Source organism: Oncorhynchus kisutch, linkage group LG15 (assembly GCF_002021735.2).
Source record: "Oncorhynchus kisutch isolate 150728-3 linkage group LG15, Okis_V2, whole genome shotgun sequence".
NCBI lineage: Eukaryota > Metazoa > Chordata > Actinopteri > Salmoniformes > Salmonidae > Oncorhynchus > Oncorhynchus kisutch.
This window is the reverse complement of record NC_034188.2, coordinates 53,284,180-53,306,942: the sequence shown is the minus strand read 5'-3', so window position 1 is coordinate 53,306,942 and position 22,763 is coordinate 53,284,180. Positions and strand designations below refer to the sequence as shown.

Genomic DNA, 22,763 nt, shown 5'->3' with positions numbered 1-22,763 from the left:
ACAACGAAGCTCTGACAAACATTCATCCCATTCCACACTCATTGGAAAAAAAGGGTTCCAAAAGGGTTCTTCGGCTGTCCCCATATGAGAACCCTTTTTGGTTCAAGGTAGAACTCTTTTGGGTTCCATGTAGAACCCTCTATGGAAAGGGTTCTACATGGAACTCAAAAGGGTTTTACCCAGAACCAAAAAAAGGTCCTTTAAAAAGTGATCTTATGGGGACAACCCTTTAAAGTTCGAAATGGCACATATTTCTTTCTAAGAGCGCAGCTCACATATTTCTCAGGGATCATTATGAGGATTTATAGTCTCAGAACTCAGTTGTTATGGGGCAGATTCAAGGCTGTGGGCATAACAGTATTCAATTCCAAGTTACAGCGCAAAACGGGCACCTCTCTCACAAGAAAAATAGTTAGCAGCTCTTTGACGGCCCCTTCCTGGAGATTCAAACCTGCCAACATGTGATAAACTAACAGGTGGGAAACTAACAGGTGGTGAGCAGTTGGCTAACATTAGGCAAACATTTTGCGGCACAAACAGAGCATTGTACCCATCAGTTTACTGCTTATCTCTTGAGCCAGAGTTCCCGTGTGAGGGTACTCCCTCTTTGAATCTCTCTTTGTATTGCAAAGAAATGCATTAAAGAATATAAAACGCTTTTTATCGACTGAGGTTTTGAAGTTGAGGTGTGTGTGTGTGTCAAATCAAATCCAAATCAAATTTATATTGGTCACATACAATTGGTTAGCAGATGATACTACGAGCGTAGCGAAATGCTTGTGCTTCTCGTTCCGACAGGGCAGCAATATCTAACATGTACTCTAACAATTACACAACAACTACCTAATACACACAAATCTAAGTAAAGGAATAAGAATATGTGCATATAAATATCTGGATGAGCGATGGCCGAGCGGCATAGGCAAGATGCAATAGATGGTATAAAATACAGTATATACATATGAGATGAGTAATGCAAGATATGTAAACATTAGTAAAGTGGCATTAAAGTGACTAGTGATCCATTTATTAAAGTGGCCAATGATTTCAAGTCTGTATGTAGGCAGCAGCTTCTCTGTGCTAGTGATGGCTGTTTAACAGTCTGCTGGCCTTGAGATAGAAGCTGTTTTTCAGTCTCTCCGTTCCAGCTTTGATGCACCTGTACTGACCTCGCCTTCTGGATAGTAGTGGGGTGAACAGGCCGTGGCTCAAGTGGTTTTTGTCCTTGATGATCTTTTTGTCCTTCCTGTGACATCGGGTGCTGTAGGTGTACTGGAGGGCAGGTAGTTTGCCCCCAGTGATGCGTTTTGTGTAGACCGTACCACCCTCTGGAGAGTCTTGCGGTTGTGGGCGGTGCAGTTGCCATACCAGACAGTGATGCAACCCGACAGGATGCTCTCAATTGTGCATCTGTAAAAGTTAGTGAGGCTTCTTCAACGTCCTGAGGTTGAAGAGGTGCTGTTGCGCCACACTTCTTCACCACACTGTCTGTGTGGGTGGACCATTTCAGTTTGTCCGCAATATGTACGCTGAGGAACTTAAAACTTTCCACATTCTCCAAAGCTGTCCCATCGATGTGGATAGGGGGGTGTTCCCTCTGCTGTCTCCTGAAATCCACGATCATCTCCTTTGTTTTGTTGACGTTGAAGTAGAGGTGTGTGTGAGCATGCGTGTGTGGGACAGCGTCGGCTAAGTACTCTAGTGGAGCCAGAAAAGGCCAGAGCCAGAAACACATCTGATGTCTTTGAAGGTGGATAAAACCGCCAGTAAAAATCGACGCTACCAGAGAATTCAACTCCATCTACCCATGATTCTTAAGCACTCATTATTCTGTTCCATTCTAAATGTGAACTCATGCTTTCAAGTGCTGTCACATAAAATGAGAGCAGAACAGACACAGGAAGACCAGTTGTCGACTTCAATGGAGAACTTTGGAGTCTGTACTGGGGAGTGAGAAAAGCTCAAACTATATGCTTCTTTGTTCTTGAGTCAGGTGTGGAGTACCATAGTTAAGAGTTCTAACAGGGAATGACATGGAGTTGGCAGTGTGAGAGGCCAGAAAGTTGAACCAGCGTTTATCTGCAGTTGACCTATTCTTGGAGCCATTACTGTATCAAGAAAAAACACTTTGTGGCTGTGGTGTTGTGGTGTACGATTTACGGTACCTGGCCTGGGGATGGGTGGGCGGGGCGTGACCAGAGGTGGGAGGGGCTGGGCAGGTCTCACTGGAGATACTGGCCGTCGGTCAACTGGAGGCCATTGGGTCTGAGTGAGGGGCCGAGCTGGAGAAACCAAAACCGGACCTAAACATTTACTGAGAATGTCTAGACACATTAGAGCTTCCGCTTGTTGAGAAGAGGCAGCTTGATAAGAATGTTCTTTTCTCACAGCCTTCTGGACACAAACATCAAACTTTAAACATTCTAATTCTGTCTCATTAGTTGATGTTGCTATGTGGAAATAACAAGAGTATATGAAGGGTTTGATTCCAAAACCGCATTTTTTTTCTATGTGTATGAATTATGGCAGTTCTCATACTTTAAAAACATTGACTTTAAATGTGCTTTAGAATTGTTTGTTTTTTTGGTTGCAAAATGCTAAATATCCGTATCGTTTCATACCAAAAGGTGCTATATCCAGAGACGTGTTTAGAGAGTTAGATCCAGCGACAAAGAAACAATAATAGACTACAGGCTGCAAACAGCGCGCCTTGCAAATGAATCAAACGTCTTTCCTTGATTTATCCGAATGAAAAAAACCTGTAAAACCACCATACAATTGTTCCAAAAGTTGCTTAACATGTCCAAAAAGAAAACTCACATAGTACACACATAGTACACACATAGTACACACATAGTACACACGACACTGTTCACCCTCTGAATACAAATGGACTATGATATTTGCACAATTTAGTTGAAACAAATAGATCATTTGTATATTTTATTATTTACGTATCATTACTTTATTACATGCAACTGTTGCAACCGTTCTGTTGGTTGGGGCGGATATATAGCGCTTTGCCACAAAGCATGATCATTTGTCTCTCGAAAATAAAATGACCTTACAATGTATTTATATATACTCTTTCATAAGATGTGGTTTTAATTATTGGCATTTTACAAACATTTCTGAATATTGATATATTGCGTTCTGGAATTAAACTCTTCATAATCACTGTACATTGAGGAATCTCCTTGAGGTTGCTAGGGGCTACTGTCTACTCACCGGTCACCACCCGGGTGGGTCCTGCTGTAACAGAGCTGGCTGGAATATGTGGTCTGCCCTGGGAGGACAGGGAGCCTCCACTGCTCCACTGCTCCACTGATGGCTGCTGGGGTCTGGTCTGAAGCGTGAGAGCACCACCACCTGGCTGTTGGGGTCTGGTCGGAGTGGTGAGCAGAGTAGTGATACCTGGTTGTTGAGGCCTGGTTTGGGGAGTGAGAGAGCCTGAAGATTGTTGGTGACTAGTTTGGGGAGTCTGTCCACCACCTCTGGCTGGTTGTTGTGGCCTGGTCTGTCCCGTGCTCTGGGATATGACAGGGGGACCTCCAGTCCCGTGCTGCTCCAGCAACCTCTGGTTGAACTGGATGACAGAGGCAGAGTAGTGGTAGCCAGGCCCTGCTGGGCAGATCTCCTTGAAAGCAACTTTCAGGAGCAAACAGAGAACGCCACAAGCAGGATTGAATTAGTTAGTATGTTTCATACCCATACATATACACACACACACACATATTTTATATAGCAAAAAAAGAAACGTCCCTTTTCAGGACCCTGTCTTTCAAAGACAATTCGTAAGAATCCAAATAACTTCACAGATCTTCATTGTAAAGGGTTTAAACACTGTTTCCCATGCTTTTTCAATTAACCATAAACAATTAATGGACATGCACCTGTAGAACGGTCACTAAGACACTAACAGCTTACAGACAGTCGGCAATTAAGGTCACAGTTATGAAAACTTAGGACACTAAAGAGGCCTTTCTACTGACTCTGAAAAACACCAAAAGAAAGATGCCCAGGGTCCCTGCTCATCTGTGTGAACGTGCCTTAGGCATGCTGTAAGGAGGCATGAGGACTGCAGATGTGTCCAGGGCAATAAATTGCAATGTCCGTACTGTGAGACAGTGCTACAGGGAGACAGGACGGACAGCTGATCGTCCTCGCAGTGGCAGACCACGTGTAACAACATCTGCACAGGATCAGTACATCCAAACATCACACCTGCGAGACAGGTGCAGGATGGCAACAACAACGGCTCGAGTTACACCAGAAACTCACAATCCCTCCATCAGTGCTCAGACTGTCCCCAATAGGCTGAGAGAGGCTGGACTGAGGGCTTGTAGGCCTGTTGTAAGGCAGGTCCTCACCAGACATCACCAGCAACAACATTGCCTATGGGCACAAACCTACCGTCGCTGGACCAGACAGGACTGGCAAAAAGTGCTCTTCACTGACGAGTTGCGGTTTTCTCTCACCAGGGGTGATGGTCAGATTCGCGTTTATCGTCGATGGAATGAGCGTTACACTGAGGCCTGTACTCTGGAGCGGGATCGATTTGGGGGTGGAGGGTCCGTCATGGTCTGGGGCGGTGTGTCACAGCATCATCGGACTGAGCTTGTTGTCATTGCAGGCAATCTCAACGCTGTGTGTTACAGGAAAGACATCCTCCTCCCTCATGTGGTACCCTTCCTTCAGGCTCAACCTGACATAACCCTCCAGCATGACAATGCCACCAGCCATACTGCTCCTTCTGTGTGTGATTTCCTGCAAGACAGGAATGTCAGTGCTCTGCCATGGCCAGCGAAGAGCCCGGATCTCAATCCCATTGAGCACGTCTGGGACCTGCTGGATCGGAGGGTGAGGGCTAGGGCCATTCCCCCCCAGAAATGTCCGGGAACTTGCAGGTACCTTGGTGGAAGAGTGGGGTAACATCTCACAGCAAGAACTGGCAAATCTGGTGCAGTCCATGAGGAGGAGATGCACTGCAGTTCTTTTTGCACCTGGTGGCCACACCAGAAACTGACTGCTACTTTTGATTTTGACAAAAGTTTGGGGTCACTTAAACATTTCCTTGTTTTTGAAAGAGAAGCTAATTTTTTGTCCATTAAAATAACATAAAATTGATCAGAAACACAGTGTAGACATTGTTAATATTGTAAATGACTATTGTAGCTGGAAATGGCAGATTTCAGAGGCCCATTATCAGCAACCATCACTCCTGTTGTTCCAATGGCACGTTGTGTTAGCTAATCCAAGTTTATCATTTTAAAAGGCTAATTGATCATTAGAAAACACTTTTGCAATTATGTTAGCACAGCTGAAAACTGGTTCTAATTAAAGAAGCAATAAAACTGGCCTTCCTTACACTAGTTGAGTATCTGGAGCATCAGCATTTGTGGGTTCGATTACAGGCTCAAAATGGCCAGAAACAAAGAACTTTCTTCTGAAACTCGTCAGTCTTGTCTTGTTCTGAGAAATGAAGGCTATTCTATGCGAGGAATTGCAAAGAAACTGAATATCCTGTACAACGCTGTGTACGACTCCCTTCACAGAACAGCACTAACTGTCTCTAACCAGAATAGAAAGAGGAGTGGGAGGACCCAGTGCACAACTGAGCGAGAGGAGAAGTACATTAGTGTCTAGTTTGAGAAACAGACGCCTCACAAGTCCTCAACTGGAAGCTTCATTAAATAGTACCCGTAAAACACCAGTCTCAACGTCAACAGTGAAGAGGAGACTCTGGGATGCTGGCCTTCAAGGCAGAGTTGCAAAGAAAAAGCCACATCTCAGACTGGCCAATAAAAATAAAATATTAAGATGGGCAAAAAAACACAGACACTGGACAGAGAAAACCAGTCAGTGTCTGGTGTGACCACCATTTGCCTCATACAGTGTGACACATCTCCTTCGCATAGAACTGTGGCCTGTGGAATGTTGTCCCACTCCTCTTCAATGGCTGTGTGAAATTGCTGTATATTGGAACACGCTGTCGTACACAACAATCCAGAGCATACCAATCATGCTCAATGGGTGACATGTCTGGTGAGTATGCAGGTCATGGAAGAACTAGGACATTTTCAGCTTCCAGCAACATGGGGCCGTGTATTATCATGCTGAAACATGAGGTGATGACAGCAGATGAATGGCACGACAATGGGCCTCAGGATCTCGTCACGGTATCTCTGTGTATTTAAATTGCCATCGATAAAATGCAATTGTGTTTGTCATCCGTAGCTTATGCTTGCCCATACCATAACCCCACCGCCACCATGGGGCACTCTGTTCACAACGTTGACATCAGCAAACCGCTCGCCCACATGACACCATACACGTGGTCTGCAGTTGTGAGGCCTGTTGGACGTACTGACAAATTCCCTCGATCAACGTTGGAGGCGGCTTATGGTAAAGAAATGAACATTATATTATCTGGCAACACCTCTAGTGCACATTCCTGCAGTCAGCATACCAATTACACATCCCCTCAAAACTTGAGACATCTGTTGCATTGTGTTGTGTGAACTGCACATTTTAGAGAGGCCTTTTATAGCCCCCAAACACAAGGTGCACCTGTGTAATGATCATGCTATTTAATCAGCTTCTTGATATATCATACTGATAGGTGAGAATTGTCTGTTAATTGAATGATTAGAATATTCCGCCCTGAAACATATAATTGTATGGAATTGATTAGAATGTATGAAATCATAATCAATAAATGTGTAGTCCTAGTCAGAATTAGGGTAAAACAATGTCTTTATGGTATTTTAAACACAGACTGTCTGAGCTTGGTGCCGACCTGACTAGCGATTTGGGAGAGAACAGGGAGTACGTCTCAAGGACAAAGTCACTATCTCTGTCGGCTGGGAAGTGAGACAGACAGTGTGTGCGTAGCAGGACATGTGTGTGCGTATGTTTGTGTGTACGTGTGTACGTATGTTTGTGTGTATGTGTGTGCGTATGTTTATGTGTATGTGTATATGTGTGTGCGTATGTTTGTGTGTACGTGTGTATGTATGTTTGTGACTATGTGTGTGCGTATGTTTGTGTGTATGTGTGTGCGTATGTTTGTGTGTATGTGTGAGCGTGAGAAGCCAGTATAAAATTAATTGATTTGTATTCTTGACTTCAGAACGTTCCCGTGAATAAACATTTAACTGTGGTAGACTGGGCCTCTGTCTGTTTTCATTCGACCAGGATCTTACAAATTCTGGTTTGCAGACTGAGAGTAATATAATTCAATTGAGTGATGTACCTGGAGAACACAATTCTCCTATCACACACCTGTCAGGTAGATGGATTATCTTGGCAAAGGAGAAATGCTCACTAACAGGTATGTAAACACATTTGTGCACAACATTTGAGAGAAATAAGCTTTTTGTGAGTATGGACATTTTCTGGCATGGGACGAACACTTTACATGTTGCGTTTGTATTTTTTGATCAGTGTTCATACTGTGACATAAGGAAGATGTTAACACTGGTCATTAGCTGCATTCTGATTATCCAATGCCGGTCCAGTATGATCTGGAGGTTTGAATCAGAATAGGGACGCTCACCTGATCCAAAGTAAGGACACCTCTCACAGTTCTCTCCCCAGGCCTTGCCCACGCGGCTGCAGCAGCAGATCTGCTTGGTGATGTTCCTAAGGATAGGCACGGAGCAGCTACCACGGCCAGAGCCAGAGTTCAGGATACGATAGCACTGGCCCTTATCCTCCGAGATCACCCTATGGGCTGCAAGGAAGAAGACAGGGTGAGGACATGCCAATGGGAGAATGGTAGAGAGAAGATAGCGTTTATTATAGCCATACAGAAACAGCCTCATTTCCAAAAAGGCCTCAAGCAAAAGAATACACAAAACCCAACATGCAGGTTCAACACATGCTGATTGTTGATTGGCAATTTGTCTTGAAATATAACGATGGTGTACTCTTCGTCTATGCTTTTTGTGTCACAATTCTCTGGTACTTGATCTTAGCTTAGAAAGCAGTAGGCATTCTGTTGCTTTAGTCGGGTTAAGAAACGCAGAACTATTCAACTGGAGACAGACAATGAGTTGCAGAAGTAACTGAAGTCAGAAGAAAATAAGAAACGTCGGAAATAAATCGCTGTTAAACCATCGATCCAGAGTGCAAGAAAACAGAAAAGTTCAAAGCATTCCATTATTTAAAGATGACCGCTCAGAGTCAACGACGCACACAAAACAGACAGCTTCCAGCAGTTAGAGCCAGGAGTTGGGGCGGACTGGATAGAGGGAGCCCACAGACAAGCAGATCCAAACTGCGTCAGATCCAAAGGCAACACACAGGGGTCACAGGCCAACCAGCATTTCAGAAGCACTGACCATCGTAAAATGCTGGTTAGAATAAGCAGGCCAAAGTGTCACAGAACTTCAGGCGCTGTAATGTCATGTTTATGATGTGCGTATAAATGTGTAATGTATGTTTTATGTATGACATAATACAGCACAGTTAATGTAAAGTATTACTGAATATTGTTCAATCTAAAAGCGTGTGGAATTTGAACTCATTTTTGGGATGAATAAAGATAATGGAAATATTTATTGCATGAGGTAGTCTACTGTCCTACAGAGTGTTTCCACTATATTCATTTAGCTGCTAAATAGTTTCCGCCACTCCAAAAGATTGAAAATGATTTTTGGTAACGACAACATTTTCAGTGTAAACTTAAAAAGTATGTAGAAATGATAATGGAGCTATATATAGTACCAGTCAAAAGTTTTTTTTGTTATTTTTTATATTTTCTACATCGTAGAATAATAGTGAAGACATCAAAACTATGAAATAACAAATATGGAATCATGTAGTAAGCAAAAAAGTGTTTAAACAAATCAAACTATATTTGATATTTTTGAGATTCTTGCAAGTAGCCACCCTTTGCCTTGATGACAGCTTTGAACACTCTTGGCATTCTCTCAACCGGCTTCATGAGGTAGTCACCTGGAATGCATTTCAATTAACAGGTGCGTCTTGTTAAAATTTCCTTCTTAATGCGTTTGAGCCAATCAGTTGTGTTATGACAAGGAAGGGTTGGTATACAGAAGATAGCCCTATCTGGTAAAAGACCAAGTCCATAATATGGCAAGAACAGCTCAAATAAGCAAAGAGAAATGACAGTCTATCATTACTTTAAGTCAGGAAGGTCAGTCAATCCAGAATATTTCAAGAACTTAAAAAAAGTTTATTCAAGTGAGGACCGCCAGAGGAAAGGAAGACCCACAGTTTCCTTTGCTGCAGAGGATAAGTTCATTCGTTACCAGCCTCAGAAATTGCAGCCCAAATAAATGCTTCACAGAGTTCAAGTAACAGACACATCTCAACATCAACTATTCAGAGGAGATTGTGTGAGTCAGGCCTTCATGGTCAAATTGCTGCAAAGAAACCACTACTAAAGGTCACCAATTAGAAGAAGCAGAGACCTGCTTGGGCCAAGAAACACGAGCAATGGACATTAGACCAGTGAAAATCTGTCCTTTGATCTGATGAGTCCAAATTTGAGATTTTTGGTTCCAACCGTCTCGTCTTTGTGAGACGCAGAGTAGGTGAACGGATGATCTCTGCATGTGTGGTTCCCACCGTGAAGCATGAAGGAGGAGGTGTGGTGGTGCTTTGCTGGTGACACTCTCTGTGATTTATTTAGAATTCAGGGCACACTTAACCAGCATGGCTACCACAGCATTCTGCAGCGATACGCCATCCCATCTGCTTTGCACTTAGTGGGACTATCATTTGTTTTCAACAGGACAATGACCCAACACACCTCCAGGCTGTGTAAGGGCTATTTGACCAAGAAGGAGAGGGATGAGTGCTACATCAGATGACCTGGCCTCCAGAATCACAGAGTAAAGGTAAAACAGCCAACAAGTGCTCAGCATATGTGGGAACTCCTTCAAGACTGTTGGAAAAGCATTCCTCATGAAGCTGGTTGAGAGAACGCCAAGAGTGTGCAAAGTTGTCATCAAGGCAAAGGGCGGCTACTTTGAATAATCTAAAATATATTTCTTGAACACTTTTCTGGTTACTACATGATTCCATATGTGTCATTTCATAGTTTTGATGTCTTCACTATTATTCTACAATATAGAAAATAGTAAAAATAAAGAGTAACCCCTGAATGAGTAGGTGTGTCCAAACGTCTGACTGGTACTGTATATATATTTTTTATAATATCATCTTTGAGAGCTAACAATCACCAAAATTAAAACTAGACGGCCGGGGAGGATCTAAAATTCCCCAAAAATGTGAAGACATGGGGCCCCCATTGATTTTGTTTTAATGCTTGAGTCACTCAGATAGCATAAAACACGGCATAAGCCATGACAAAATGTGTAGAATTGCAGGAAATTATCTTTAAAAACAGATTTTTTTGTTTTACCTGGTCTCTTTACTCAACATGTTTTTGTATGTGAAGTTGTGTGTATAGTGTTTTGTACAGTTCACCTCCATAGCACCTCAGCCATGCGTTATTCCTGCTCATTCCAGACCCCGCGGCACAGCGAGCACAGTATTCCCTTCCTCTCCTTCAAGCGGAGCGCCCTGTAGGCTACTTACAGATACAGATCCCGTGAGAGGCGTCCAGTATGTATCCTTGCCTGCAGACACAACTGTAGCTCCCTCGAGTGTTCACACAGTTGCCGTTCTCACAGAAGCCTGGCTGCAAACACTCATTAACATCTAGGAAGGGAAACACTACAGTCACATCCCTATTCCCTAACCCCATCCATCCATTCATAGGATCCACGGACAGGAAACTGTCGTGTACCCTCTTCCTGAAGGCCGGGGAGATAATAGGGCTCCCCACTAATAATGAGAGCTGAACCTTGACTGACTGAGTGACAGACTGTGTACAGTACTTGCAGGGGAGGCCCTGGTCACAGAGGACATTCATATTCTGGGGATATTAACAGTGACTGACTTGAAACCCAATGAGGGTAGCTAGACATGACAAACATTTGTGCTTAGAGTTAATTCTCTGAGAACTTGGAAGAACTAGCCCCAACCCTGAAATCATAGTCTTGGAAACACTAAAAAGTCTGGCGACATCCAACGGGAGTGTAAAAGAAAACCATAACATAAACATATCAGTGTTTATCCAACCCCGTCCTCATCAATATGGTAGCAGCTTTACGACAATGAGGTGTGACTCTCAGGGAGTTAGGGAGATTGAGTGAGTGATGCAACGGGGCCTGGTGTTGTCATTATGTCTCATACAATCTGGCTCCATGCTTTTCCTGGAGAAATGCTTTTCCAGCAGTCAGGTTATACAACCGTCTGGCCTAACTTACACTGCATCTGTTGGGTAATAGCAGTGAACTGAACTGTTGGGTAATAGCAGTGAACTGAACTGTTGGGTAATAGCAGTGAACTGAACTGTTGGGTAATTGCAGTGAACTGAACTGTTGGGTAATAGCAGTGAACTAAACTGTTGGGTAATAGCAGTGAACTGAACTGTTGGGTAATAGCAGTGAACTGAACTGTTGGGTAATAGCAGTGAACTGAACTGTTGGGTAATAGCAGTGAACTGAACTATTGGGTAATAGCAGTGAACTGAACTGTTGGGTAATAGCAGTGAACTGAACTGTTGGGTAATAGCAGTGAACTAAACTGTTGGGTAATAGCAGTGAACTAAACTGTTGGGTAATAGCAGTGAACTGAACTGTTGGGTAATAGCAGTGAACTGAACTGTTGGGTAATAGCAGTGAACTGAACTGTTGGGTAATAGCAGTGAACTGAACTGTTGGGTAATAGCAGTGAACTGAACTGTTGGGTAATAGCAGTGAACTGAACTGTTGGGTAATAGCAGTGAACTGAACTGTTGGGTAATAGCAGTGAACTGAACTGTTGGGTAATAGCAGTGAACTGAACTGTTGGGTAATAGCAGTGAACTGAACTGTTGGGTAATAGCAGTGAACTGAACTGTTGGGTAATAGCAGTGAACTGAACTGTTGGGTAATAGCAGTGAACTGAACTGTTGGGTAATAGCAGTGAACTGAACTGTTGGGTAATTATCAGTGAACTGAACTGTTGGGTAATAGCAGTGAACTGAACTGTTGGGTAATAGCAGTGAACTGAACTGTTGGGTAATAGCAGTGAACTGAACTGTTGGGTAATAGCAGTGAACTGAACTGTTGGGTAATAGCAGTGAACTGAACTGTTGGGTAATTATCAGTGAACTGAACTGTTGGGTAATAGCAGTGAACTGAACTGTTGGGTAATAGCAGTGAACTGAACTGTTGGGTAATTATCAGTGAACTGAACTGTTGGGTAAATAGCAGTGAACTGAACTGTTGGGTAATAGCAGTGAACTGAACTGTTGGGTAATAGCAGTGAACTGAACTGTTGGGTAATAGCAGTGAACGTGCTTCTACACCTGCATTGCTTGCTGTTTGGGGTTTTAGGCTGGGTTTCTGTACAGCACTTTGAGATATCAGCTGATGTACGAAGGGCTATATAAATACATTTGATTTGATTTGATTTGAACTGAACTGTTGGGTAATAGCAGTGAACTGAACTGTTGGGTAATTATCAGTGAACTGAACTGTTGGGTAATAGCAGTGAACTGAACTGTTGGGTAATAGCAGTGAACTGAACTGTTGGGTAATAGGAGTGAACTGAACTGTTGGGTAATAGCAGTGAACTGAACTGTTGGGTAATTGCAGTGAACTGAACTGTTGGGTAATTATCTGTGAACTGAACTGTTGGGTAATAGCAGTGAACTGAACTGTTGGGTAATAGGAGTGAACTGAACTCATCCCCAATTCACTGTAGACCTTCTTGCTACAAATAGACATTCAAAGGCAACGTTGCAAATATGGTTTGCATCATCACCGGTCAGCACCTAATCCAATTGAGTTACGACTGTATGTTAAATATCTCCATGTAGATGCAGGAATGAAAAAGTTCCTCCTGCCAAATAACAGTAATACGTATTTCCATTGAGGCATGTTAGTGAGGCTCCTTTATGTTACCGAAATTAACTTACAGATCAATGTGGTTTTTCTCTCTCTATTTACTTCAGCTGCTAACTAATGTGCGTGTATAATCCCAGTAGCCCCAATCCTATTCTAAAGAGTCACAGGTGATGTTTTTACAATATGCAATTCATGAACAGGTGGGTCAACTAGAACTACAGCACATGCATTTGATCATACGGATGAGTGGCAATGTGTCGAAGTGACCTGCCTTTGGGTATGTGCCCCTCTCAGATAAATAGCAGATTCACAATGAATGAGCGCAACCCCATTGGTATTTCCCATCTGAGTGCCATTCCATGTTTTTGAACGGGCCTGAATGATTCATAGCCAGCATGATAGCATTTGCTTGTTACCATCAGGGGAGATGAGTGCTCTGTTTTCTCCTATCCCTCTCATATCTTATCAGGCTCTACAGAGACGGATGAAGCGGCCCTTCCATAGCGGCAGATAATCAAGGCAGGGCTTGTGGTTTCAGAGTAGATCGCCTCAGACTATTCAGCGCTAGATCTCTGGGCCAAGTGACAAGACTGGGTTGAATGACGAGCTGCTTCAAAGAGCTTTGTGTGTGTGGGTGAGCTGAGTCTATATGGAATATGACAAGCGAAACAGACAGCTGCTGACTTGATGAAGTGATATCGTACATTAATCCACTCGAAACATCACATGAAAATGAGAGGCGCCATATTACGAAGATGGACCATTGCAATGCTTCTCTTTTCCACACCTATTTGACCTGGTATTTGTTAAATACTGTCATATAAAATGTTGTGACATTTCAACACACATCTCTTCCGGTTAGTTCTCCTGTTTCCAGAGACAAAGAGATTAAAAGTGCCGAGATAGGATGTAAGTACACTTAGAATAAAAAGTGCTATTTAGAACCTAAAAGGGTTCTTCGGCTGTCCCCATAGGAGAACCCTTTGAAGAACCCTATTTGGTTCCAGGTAGAACCCTTTTGGTTCCAGGTAGAACCCCTTCCACAGAGGGTTCAACATGGATCCCAAAATATTTCTACCTGGAACCAAAAAGGTATGGGAACACCTGAAGAACCCTTTTGGAACCCGTTTTTCTAAGATTGCAGACGACCACCATAATTCTACAGATGGAACTCACCAACACACTGGGTGCCGTTGATCCTCTCAAATCCAGTCGGACAGCTCCCATCGACTCCATTTCCTGAAAAGGCAATTCACATAATGATGATTAAACAGCAATACTCGAGAGACCCTATGTGAGCCCTACTGATGTAAAGGGAAAGGGGATACCTAGTCATGTAGTGCCAATAGCTGTGTCTACAACCATACTGATGGGTCAATCTTTTCTTGCCTATGTTTCTCCTGCAGAGCCTGGACGAGATTTCAGATTCTTTTAGTGCTCAAACTGTGTGTACTGTATATACAGTCCCTGATCCCACCATGGAAGACGAGCAGCATGTAGCACCAGAGAGAGAGAGCCGAGCGTATAGGAGCCATGGGATACACCGGAGCGTTCTGGGCCAATTAAACCAAGCGAAACAAATAAAGGGTTTTTACCATACGAGCATGACGACTCACCGTCAGTCTAGAGTGGAAAACCCCCTTTTCTAACATTGGCTAACAATCCCATCTCCGGCGAGTTAACTAGCTATGTTACTCCCAATTGTTTGCTTGACTGTTGGCAGCCTAAATCACACAATACTGGTCACCTGTCTGCTAACAATCTCCCTCCCAGCTGTCTCTCCTCTCACATCCAACAAAGCTCTATTCGGAGGACCTTTACAGGTTTGGGAGACAAGTGGGAAGTTGTGAAGTGACTTGAGGTCGCTGAGTAAAGATTCAAAGGACATTCCTCAAAGGAAATGGAAAGTTGAAAGTACTTAGTGCTTCAAACGACCGTGATCCCTGGCCAGAGTTTTGGACAAGGCCTCCATTGTTCGGTATCAACCATTTATTTATGGGAATGTTTAGGGAAGTTGTTTGCAAGGAGGGAGACGTCGCAATTGATGAGGTTTTCATTGTAGTCTAAATCTAAATGAGGAAAACCATGATATTCTCCAGACTGAAAAACAGCCCAGTGATTTATTTCTGTATTGATCAATGACCCGACATAATGCCATAGATTTCTTACTGGCTCCGGCTAAGCGTGGAGTTAATCTATTACATAATATGTCCATTACTGATAGCAATAATAATACTGTGGAATAGTATGAATTCCCTGTTAGTCTAACAGGAGCAGATACAAACAAGACCATGTTGATTGAGGCTTTGCTATCTAAAACAAGTAATTACAAGTAAGTACATTCTTTCACTGGCATGGCTGATTAGAGTTACCTAAAAAAGAATAATGACTGTCTGGGTTCCTGTTAAAATGATTAGCGGTGAGGAAAGACATTAGCTCACTACTTTTTGACATGATGTTGATATGGTCTAGGAGGCGAGAGGGTAAAGCCAACTTATGGACAAATATGGCTAAGAGAAAAGTACATTCCAGTCAGGTTAGTCAGGTCTGGAGTAAAACATAACTTTATGTGCTGTGTATATCTGGTTTATAATGTGATAATGAAATAAGAACTTCCGTAGTATCAGACAACAGAGCAAGGCCATCTGGTTTTAGGTTTCTAAAAGGAATTCCACTCCAATCTACAGCATCCCTGTCGTTTGAAAAACCAGAGTCAATGTGAATAAAGTAGTGAAGGTGAGATTAACAAGAACAAGCTGGTAGGCTAGCCACTAGACTGTAGCATGGGACATATGTTTTCGAAAAATGTATTTAAGTGTCACTCTGCAATAATACAAAATACAAACATGGTACAGGTGTCATCTACAATACATTCCATCAGCTATACACATGTATACATAAACAAAAGACAAAGTACATATGATCAGTGTAATACAGGTGTAACTAATTTGTTATTGTTTCACCTGGGATTGCTAATCAGCAGTGACCTCCCCATTTGTTTCTGGTATACAATGATTGGCTTTGAGATGAGGGGTAGGTACACAAAGGGGACAGAAGGTGTGTGGGGGGGAGGGGGGGGGCATCTACGCAAGAAATGGGAGATAAAGGATGAACCCACTTGGTGATAGAAAGACTGAGAGGAGAGTACAAGCGTAGCGGAAGAGAAGAGCGACACGGACAAAAGAGCCAGGTCAGACTGGTGAGTACTAGAGCGGGGGGGGGGGGGTCTTTTACCTGTGTTAGGGGGACATAGGACACACTCGTTGATGCCCCAGGCCAATCCAATCCCTCGGCAGCAGGTGTCCTGACTCCTGAGTCCTGGGAGAGGTGAGCTGCACTGAGGGGGGGGGTAGAGGAGAAGAAAAGAGCATTGGATTTAAACTGGCACAACCACAATGAGAGATGCCACCCATTTCTATTGGACCTAGCTACATCACTTGATGCATATGACATATACACAGGTAACTGCCAAAATAAAGGAAACACCAACATAAAGTGTCTTAATAGGATGTTGGGCCACCATGAGGCACCGGAACAGCTTTAATGCACCTTCTAGACATGGTAGCCAAAAATAATGGGCAACTGGGCCTGCCCAGCATTTTATACAGTGAGGGAAAAAAATATTTGATCCCCTGCTGATTTTGTACATTTGCCCACTGACAAAGAAATGATCAGTCTATAATTTAAATGGTAGGTTATTTGAACAGTGAGAGACAGAACAACAACAAAAAAATCCAGAAAAACGCATGTCAAAAATTTTATAAATTGATTTGCATTTTAATGAGGGAAATAAGTATTTGACCCCCTCTCAATCAGAAAGTTTGTTACCTGTATAAAACACACCTGCCCACAGAAACAATCAATCAGATTCCAAACTCTCCACCATGGCCAAGAGCAAAGAGCTCTCCAAGGATGTCAGGGACAAGATTGTAGACCTACACAAGGCTGGAATGGGCTACAAGACCATCGCCAAGCAGCTTGGTGAGAAGGTGACAACAAGAAACACAAAATATCTGTCAATCTTCCTCGACCTAGGGCTCCATGCAAGATCTCACCTCGTGGAGTTGCAATGATCATGAGAACGGTGAGGAATCAGCCCAGAACTACATGTGAGGATCTTGTCAAAGATCTCAAGGCAGCTGGGACCATAGTCACCAAGAAAACAATTGATAATACACTACGACGTGAAGGACGGAAATCCTGCAGCGCCCCCAAGGTCCCGCTGCTCAAGAAAGCACATATACATGCCCGTCTGAAGTTTTCCAATGAACATCTGAATGATTCAGAGGACAACTGAGCAAAAGTGTTCTGGTCAGATGAGACCAAAATGGAGCTATTTGGCATCAACTCAACTCGCCGTGTTTGGAGGAGGGGGAATGCTGCCTATGACCCCAAGAACACCTTCCCCACCGTCAAACATGGAGGTGGCAACATTATGCTTTGGGGGTGTTTTTCTGCTAATGGGACAGGACAACTTCACCGCATCAAAGGGACGATGGACGGGGCCATGTACCATCAAATCTTGGGTGAGAACCTCCTTCCCTCAGCCAGGGCCTTGAAAATGGGTCGTGGATGGGTATTCCAGCATGACAATGACCCAAAACACACAGTCAAGGCAACAAAGGAGTGGCTCAAGAAGAAGCACATTAAGGTCCTGGTGTAGCCTAGCCAGTCTCCAGACCTTAATCCCATAGAAAATCTGTGGAGGGAGCTGAAGGTTCGAGTTGCCAAACATCAGCCTCGAAACCATAATGACTTGGAGAAGATCTACAAAGAGGAGTAGGACAAAATCCCTCCTGAGATGTGTGCTAACCTGGTGGCCAACTACAAAAAACGACTGACCTCTGTGATTGCCAACAAGGGTTTTGCCACCAAGTACTAACTCATGTTTTGCAGAGGGGTCAAATACTTACAGTGCCTTGCGAAAGTATTCAGCCCCCTTGAACTTTGCGACCTTTTGCCACATTTCAGGCTTCAAACATATAGATATAAAACTGTATTTTTTTGTGAAGAATCAACAACAAGTGGGACACAATCATGAAGTGGAACGACATTTATTGGATATTTCAAACTTTTTTAACAAATCAAAAACTGAAAAATTGGGTGTGCAAAATTATTCAGCCCCCTTAAGTTAATACTTTGTAGCGCCACCTTTTCCTGCGATTACAGCTGTAAGTCGCTTGGGGTATGTCTCTATCAGTTTTGCACATCGAGAGACTGAATTTTTTTCCCATTCCTCCTTGCAAAACAGCTCGAGCTCAGTGAGTTTGGATGGAGAGCATTTGTGAACAGCAGTTTTCAGTTCTTTCCACAGATTCTCGATTGGATTCAGGTCTGGACTTTGACTTGGCCATTCTAACACCTGGATATGTTTATTTTTGAACCATTCCATTGTAGATTTTGATTTATGTTTTGGATCATTGTCTTGTTGGAAGACAAATCTCCGTCCCAGTCTCAGGTCTTTTGCAGACTCCATCAGGTTTTCTTCCAGAATGGTCCTGTATTTGGGTCCATCCATCTTCCCATCAATTTTAACCATCTTCCCTGTCCCTGCTGAAGAAAAGCAGGCCCAAACCATGATGCTGCCACCACCATGTTTGACAGTGGGGATGGTGTGTTCAGGGTGATGAGCTGTGTTGCTTTTACGCCAAACATAACGTTTTGCATTGTTGCCAAAAAGTTCAATTTTGGTTTCATCTGACCAGAGCACCTTCTTCCACATGTTTGGTGTGTCTCCCAGGTGGCTTGTGGCAAACTTTAAATGACACTTTTTATGGATATCTTTAAGAAATGGCTTTCTTCTTGCCACTCTTCCATAAAGGCCAGATTTGTGCAATATACGACTGATTGTTGTCCTATGGACAGAGTCTCCCACCTCAGCTGTAGATCTCTGCAGTTCATCCAGAGTGATCATGGGCCTCTTGGCTGCATCTCTGATCAGTCTTCTCCTTGTATGAGCTGAAAGTTTAGAGGGACGGCCAGGACTTGGTAGATTTGCAGTGGTCTGATACTCCTTCCAGTTCAATATTATCGCTTGCACAGTGCTCCTTGGGATGTTGAAAGCTTGGGAAATCTTTTTGTATCCAAATCCGGCTTTAAACTTCTTCACAACAGTATCTCGGACCTGCCTGGTGTGTTCCTTGTTCTTCATGATGCTCTCTGCGCTTTTAACGGACCTCTGAGACTATCACAGTGCAGGTGCATTTATACGGAGACTTGATTACACACAGGTGGATTGTATTTATCATCATTAGTCATTTAGGTCAACATTGGATCATTCAGAGATCCTCACTGAACTTCTGGAGAGAGTTTGCTGCACCGAAAGTAAAGGGGCTGAATAATTTTGCACGCCCAATTTTTCAGTTTTTGATTTGTTAAAAAAAGTTTGAAATATCCAATAAATGTCGTTCCACTTCATGATTGTGTCCCACTTGTTGTTGATTCTTCACAAAAAATACAGTTTTATATCTTTATGTTTGAAGCCTGAAATGTGGCAAAAGGTCGCAAAGTTCAAGGGGGCCGAATACTTTCGCAGGGCACTGTATTTCCCTCATTAAAATGCAAATCAATTTATAACATTTTTGACATGCGTTTTCTGGATTTTTTTGTTGTTATTCTGTCTCTCACTGTTCAAATAAATCCACCATTAAAATTATAAACGGATAATTTCTTTGTCAGTGGGCAAACGTACAAAACCAGCAGGGGATCAAATACTTTTTTCCCTCACTGTACATGACCCTAAGCATGATGAGATGTTAATTCTACAACTGTGTGAAAGCACCTGCTTGCAATATAATTTGTTTCCCTCATTTACTCAAGTGTTTCCTTTATTTTGGCAGATATCTGTAGGTATCAATAGTAGAAGAAATTCCTCTGCGAAGTCTCACCTGGCCGTTGCGGACCTCCCTGAAGCAGTACTTGAACACAGAAGATTCTGTGTTGGTGGAGTTACCGTGGAGGGTCTGGGCCTGGACTCTGGGTTTAGGTGGTGTGGCTGCGGCCCTCTCCCCTGGCAGAACACTGGTGCTGGCCCCCGAGAGGCCTGCTGACCAGGTGACCGTCTCCGACTGCTCCCTAACCGTGCCTGGCCCATAGCCCACCTTCAGCACCTGGTGGATCTTCACGCTGGCCTCTGGTGGGTGCTGCACCCGCACCTTCACCATGGATGAGCCAGATGCTGGGGGGAGAGAGAGGGAGGAGTGGGGGTTTAATAGATTTTTTATTTAAGCTTTATTTAACTAGGCAAGTCAGTTAAGAACAAATTCTTATTTACAATGACGGCCTACCCCGTCAAACCCAGACGATGCTGGGCCAATTGTGCGCCGCCCTATTGGACTCCCAATCACGGTGGTTGTGATACATCCTGGAATCGAACCAGGGTCTGTAGTGACGCCTCTAGCACTGAGATGCAGTGCCTTAGACCACTGTGCCCCTTGGGAGGGGGTTAGGGGTTAGCTAGAGGGGGTTAGCATTAGCAAACATTGCTGACTCCACAAAGTCTCTGCACATAGCCAGACCTGACCCACTGTGCCTCCAGGGGTCAGAGGTCATCCTATGATGGACCTCTCACTTGAACGCTGTCCTGGTCGTTCACATTTACCACCCGCTGAATGATTGACTTTGCATTTTTGTGAAAAAGAAAGTGGATATGAATGGGAGCTGCCATGTATGTGAGGTGCCTTTGGTGCGTGACACGGTCTTTGATGTGGTTGAAATTCAAAGGTAAATATTGAATGGTTTTCTTTAGTGTTTTATCTTGGCCAGGTTCGCAGTTGTAAAATGAGAACTTGTTCTCAACTGGCCTACCTGTAATGAACTAAAAAATAAAAAAATAAAATTTGTTAGGAAGCTAGTGTGAAGCCCTGTTACTACAGCAGATCGTAAGTGTGCATGGGGTATCCATGCCCCTGTATGTCTGAAAATGGAGTGGTTGTTCTCCTAAAACATGCAATTACTGCGAGTCATGATGGCAGCCTCATATCGGTTAGAGACTGGAGTGAAACGTTGTCACAACGTTTCCCCCACAGTGTCGCTACCACACTGCCAAGAGGCCCAAACTGAGCGGAAGGCCCGACTCTGACTCATACCGCAACCTTTTCTTGGGCTTTATTTACAGAGTAAAAAGGCAAGGAGATAATCAGTTAACCCTGGGTGACTGAATGTCCCAGATCTGTTTATGCTAAAGGAACGGGTTGTGCACGATTTGTTCTAGGCTGAAAAAACGAGAACGTGGAGAACAAGGCTCATTAAAATCAAGACCCAGGACCTTGGGAGCCTTCGCTTCTTACCCATCCGTAATATCAGGCCCATAGCACCTGGTTTACTATTCGGGGCTTTACGCAACCATTTACACGAGGGCCCTGGAGATATGCAGCCAACTCAATGTTTCATTTACAGATGCAGTTTGGACTGTGTTTTCATTTTCCCCAAAACAATGAGAGTGCAAACGGGTCTTTTGCTCTATGATCGTGCTGTGGATTTTAGAAGGCTCAATTGGATCCAAACATGCCTCAGGCGTCAGTTCTCCGTAGTTACCAAGCAATCCCATTGTCTCACCCCTGCAGGGTATCCGCATAACCGTTCATAGACTAACTCTGAGGTCATTTGGAATTTACTCGCTGCTTGTCTACACCCCACTTGAGTTGTGACAAAATGTACTACGTAGGTTCTCATTCCCGTTTTTAAATTGCCTGTTCACTACATCACACTGTGGTTCTCATTCCCGTTTTCAATTGCCTGTTCACTACTTCACACTGTCTGGCTGTGTCATTCAGGCCAGTGTTGCAGTAATGGCCGACCTCGTCCTCACAACTGGTCCTTACAGCACAACAGAGGTCTCGTCCTTTGTCTGTTTTTCACACTAAAAAATAAAGGTGACCTCACAAGGTTCACGCATGAAAGGTTAGCCGTTTAGCTGCAAGGAGATGAACTGAACATTCAAAAACTCCTCCTAAAGCGAAGAGAGGAAATTACTGAATGATGTTCACCACAGGCTGCATAGCCCTAAGTGGTGGTACAATTGATGGTTGTCAAACTGTGGTTGTGATGCTAAATTGCATCACAAGTTGCCAAGGAAATAGAATGTAAGCGTCCTGGCTGCACTAGAACAAATATCAGTGTAGCAAAATTGCCATCAGAAAGAGGATTAGTATATTGCTGATATAAGTGGATTTGCGAGATGTGCATGGACAAAGACGTTTTATGATAAACACTACAGAATAGAGTCCCACAGTGTAGGTATCAAAATACCCATAATACCTAGCAATCAAACAGGGAAATGATTCCAATCGTTTTTCCACTATTAATTTGTTTTGTGAAGGCTTACCCTGGCGTGACGTTTGATAACCATGTAAATCTCTCTCGGACAAGGTGACATCAATATATCAATATATTTGAAAATGCTAATTAGCATTAAAGTAGACATCATGCAAGACTACAAAATCCCTGCAAACTCCTCCACATCTTCTCCAGCTGACACCGTTGCTAGCAGGTATTGTGTCAATTTAGAACTTGCACAAGAGAGTTCACAGAATTGTCAATTTAAAGAAAAGGAACTAATTTATTCATCACTAAATTTAGCTAACATTAGATCATTAATAGTTCATCCAGAGATCCTTACCTTTGCCTCGATTCGTCAGTCTCGTCCAGATCATTATGGCATTTGTTGTTCTTCACGATAGCCACATTAGTAGCTAATTAGCCTTTCATTTTTGGGGGGGGTAAAATACAGGTGAATATATTGATAAAAGTCACCTTGTCCTGGAGAGATTTACACAGTTATCAAAACATCACGCCAGGGTAAGCCTACACTAAACACAGCCCTTACTTTAA

General features: G+C 43.3%; 1 protein-coding gene across 3 annotated transcripts in view; it reads right to left on the bottom strand.

Moving 5' to 3' along the window:
* Window positions 1-22,763, bottom strand: part of LOC109905457 (latent-transforming growth factor beta-binding protein 4) — a 73,687-nt gene that overhangs the window by 14,023 nt on the left and 36,901 nt on the right. For 2 of the 3 annotated variants that reach the window (XM_020502835.2, XM_031790490.1), the window contains 7 exons: window positions 19,820-20,109; window positions 16,167-16,269; window positions 14,109-14,171; window positions 10,573-10,695; window positions 7,559-7,735; window positions 3,229-3,648; window positions 2,166-2,282 (listed from right to left, as the gene is read on the bottom strand). In XM_020502835.2, the coding sequence (XP_020358424.2) occupies window positions 2,166-2,282; window positions 3,229-3,648; window positions 7,559-7,735; window positions 10,573-10,695; window positions 14,109-14,171; window positions 16,167-16,269; window positions 19,820-20,109 (1,293 nt within the window). The remainder of the gene's footprint in view (window positions 1-2,165; window positions 2,283-3,228; window positions 3,649-7,558; window positions 7,736-10,572; window positions 10,696-14,108; window positions 14,172-16,166; window positions 16,270-19,819; window positions 20,110-22,763) is intronic. The other variant, XM_031790489.1, reaches the window with a different exon arrangement.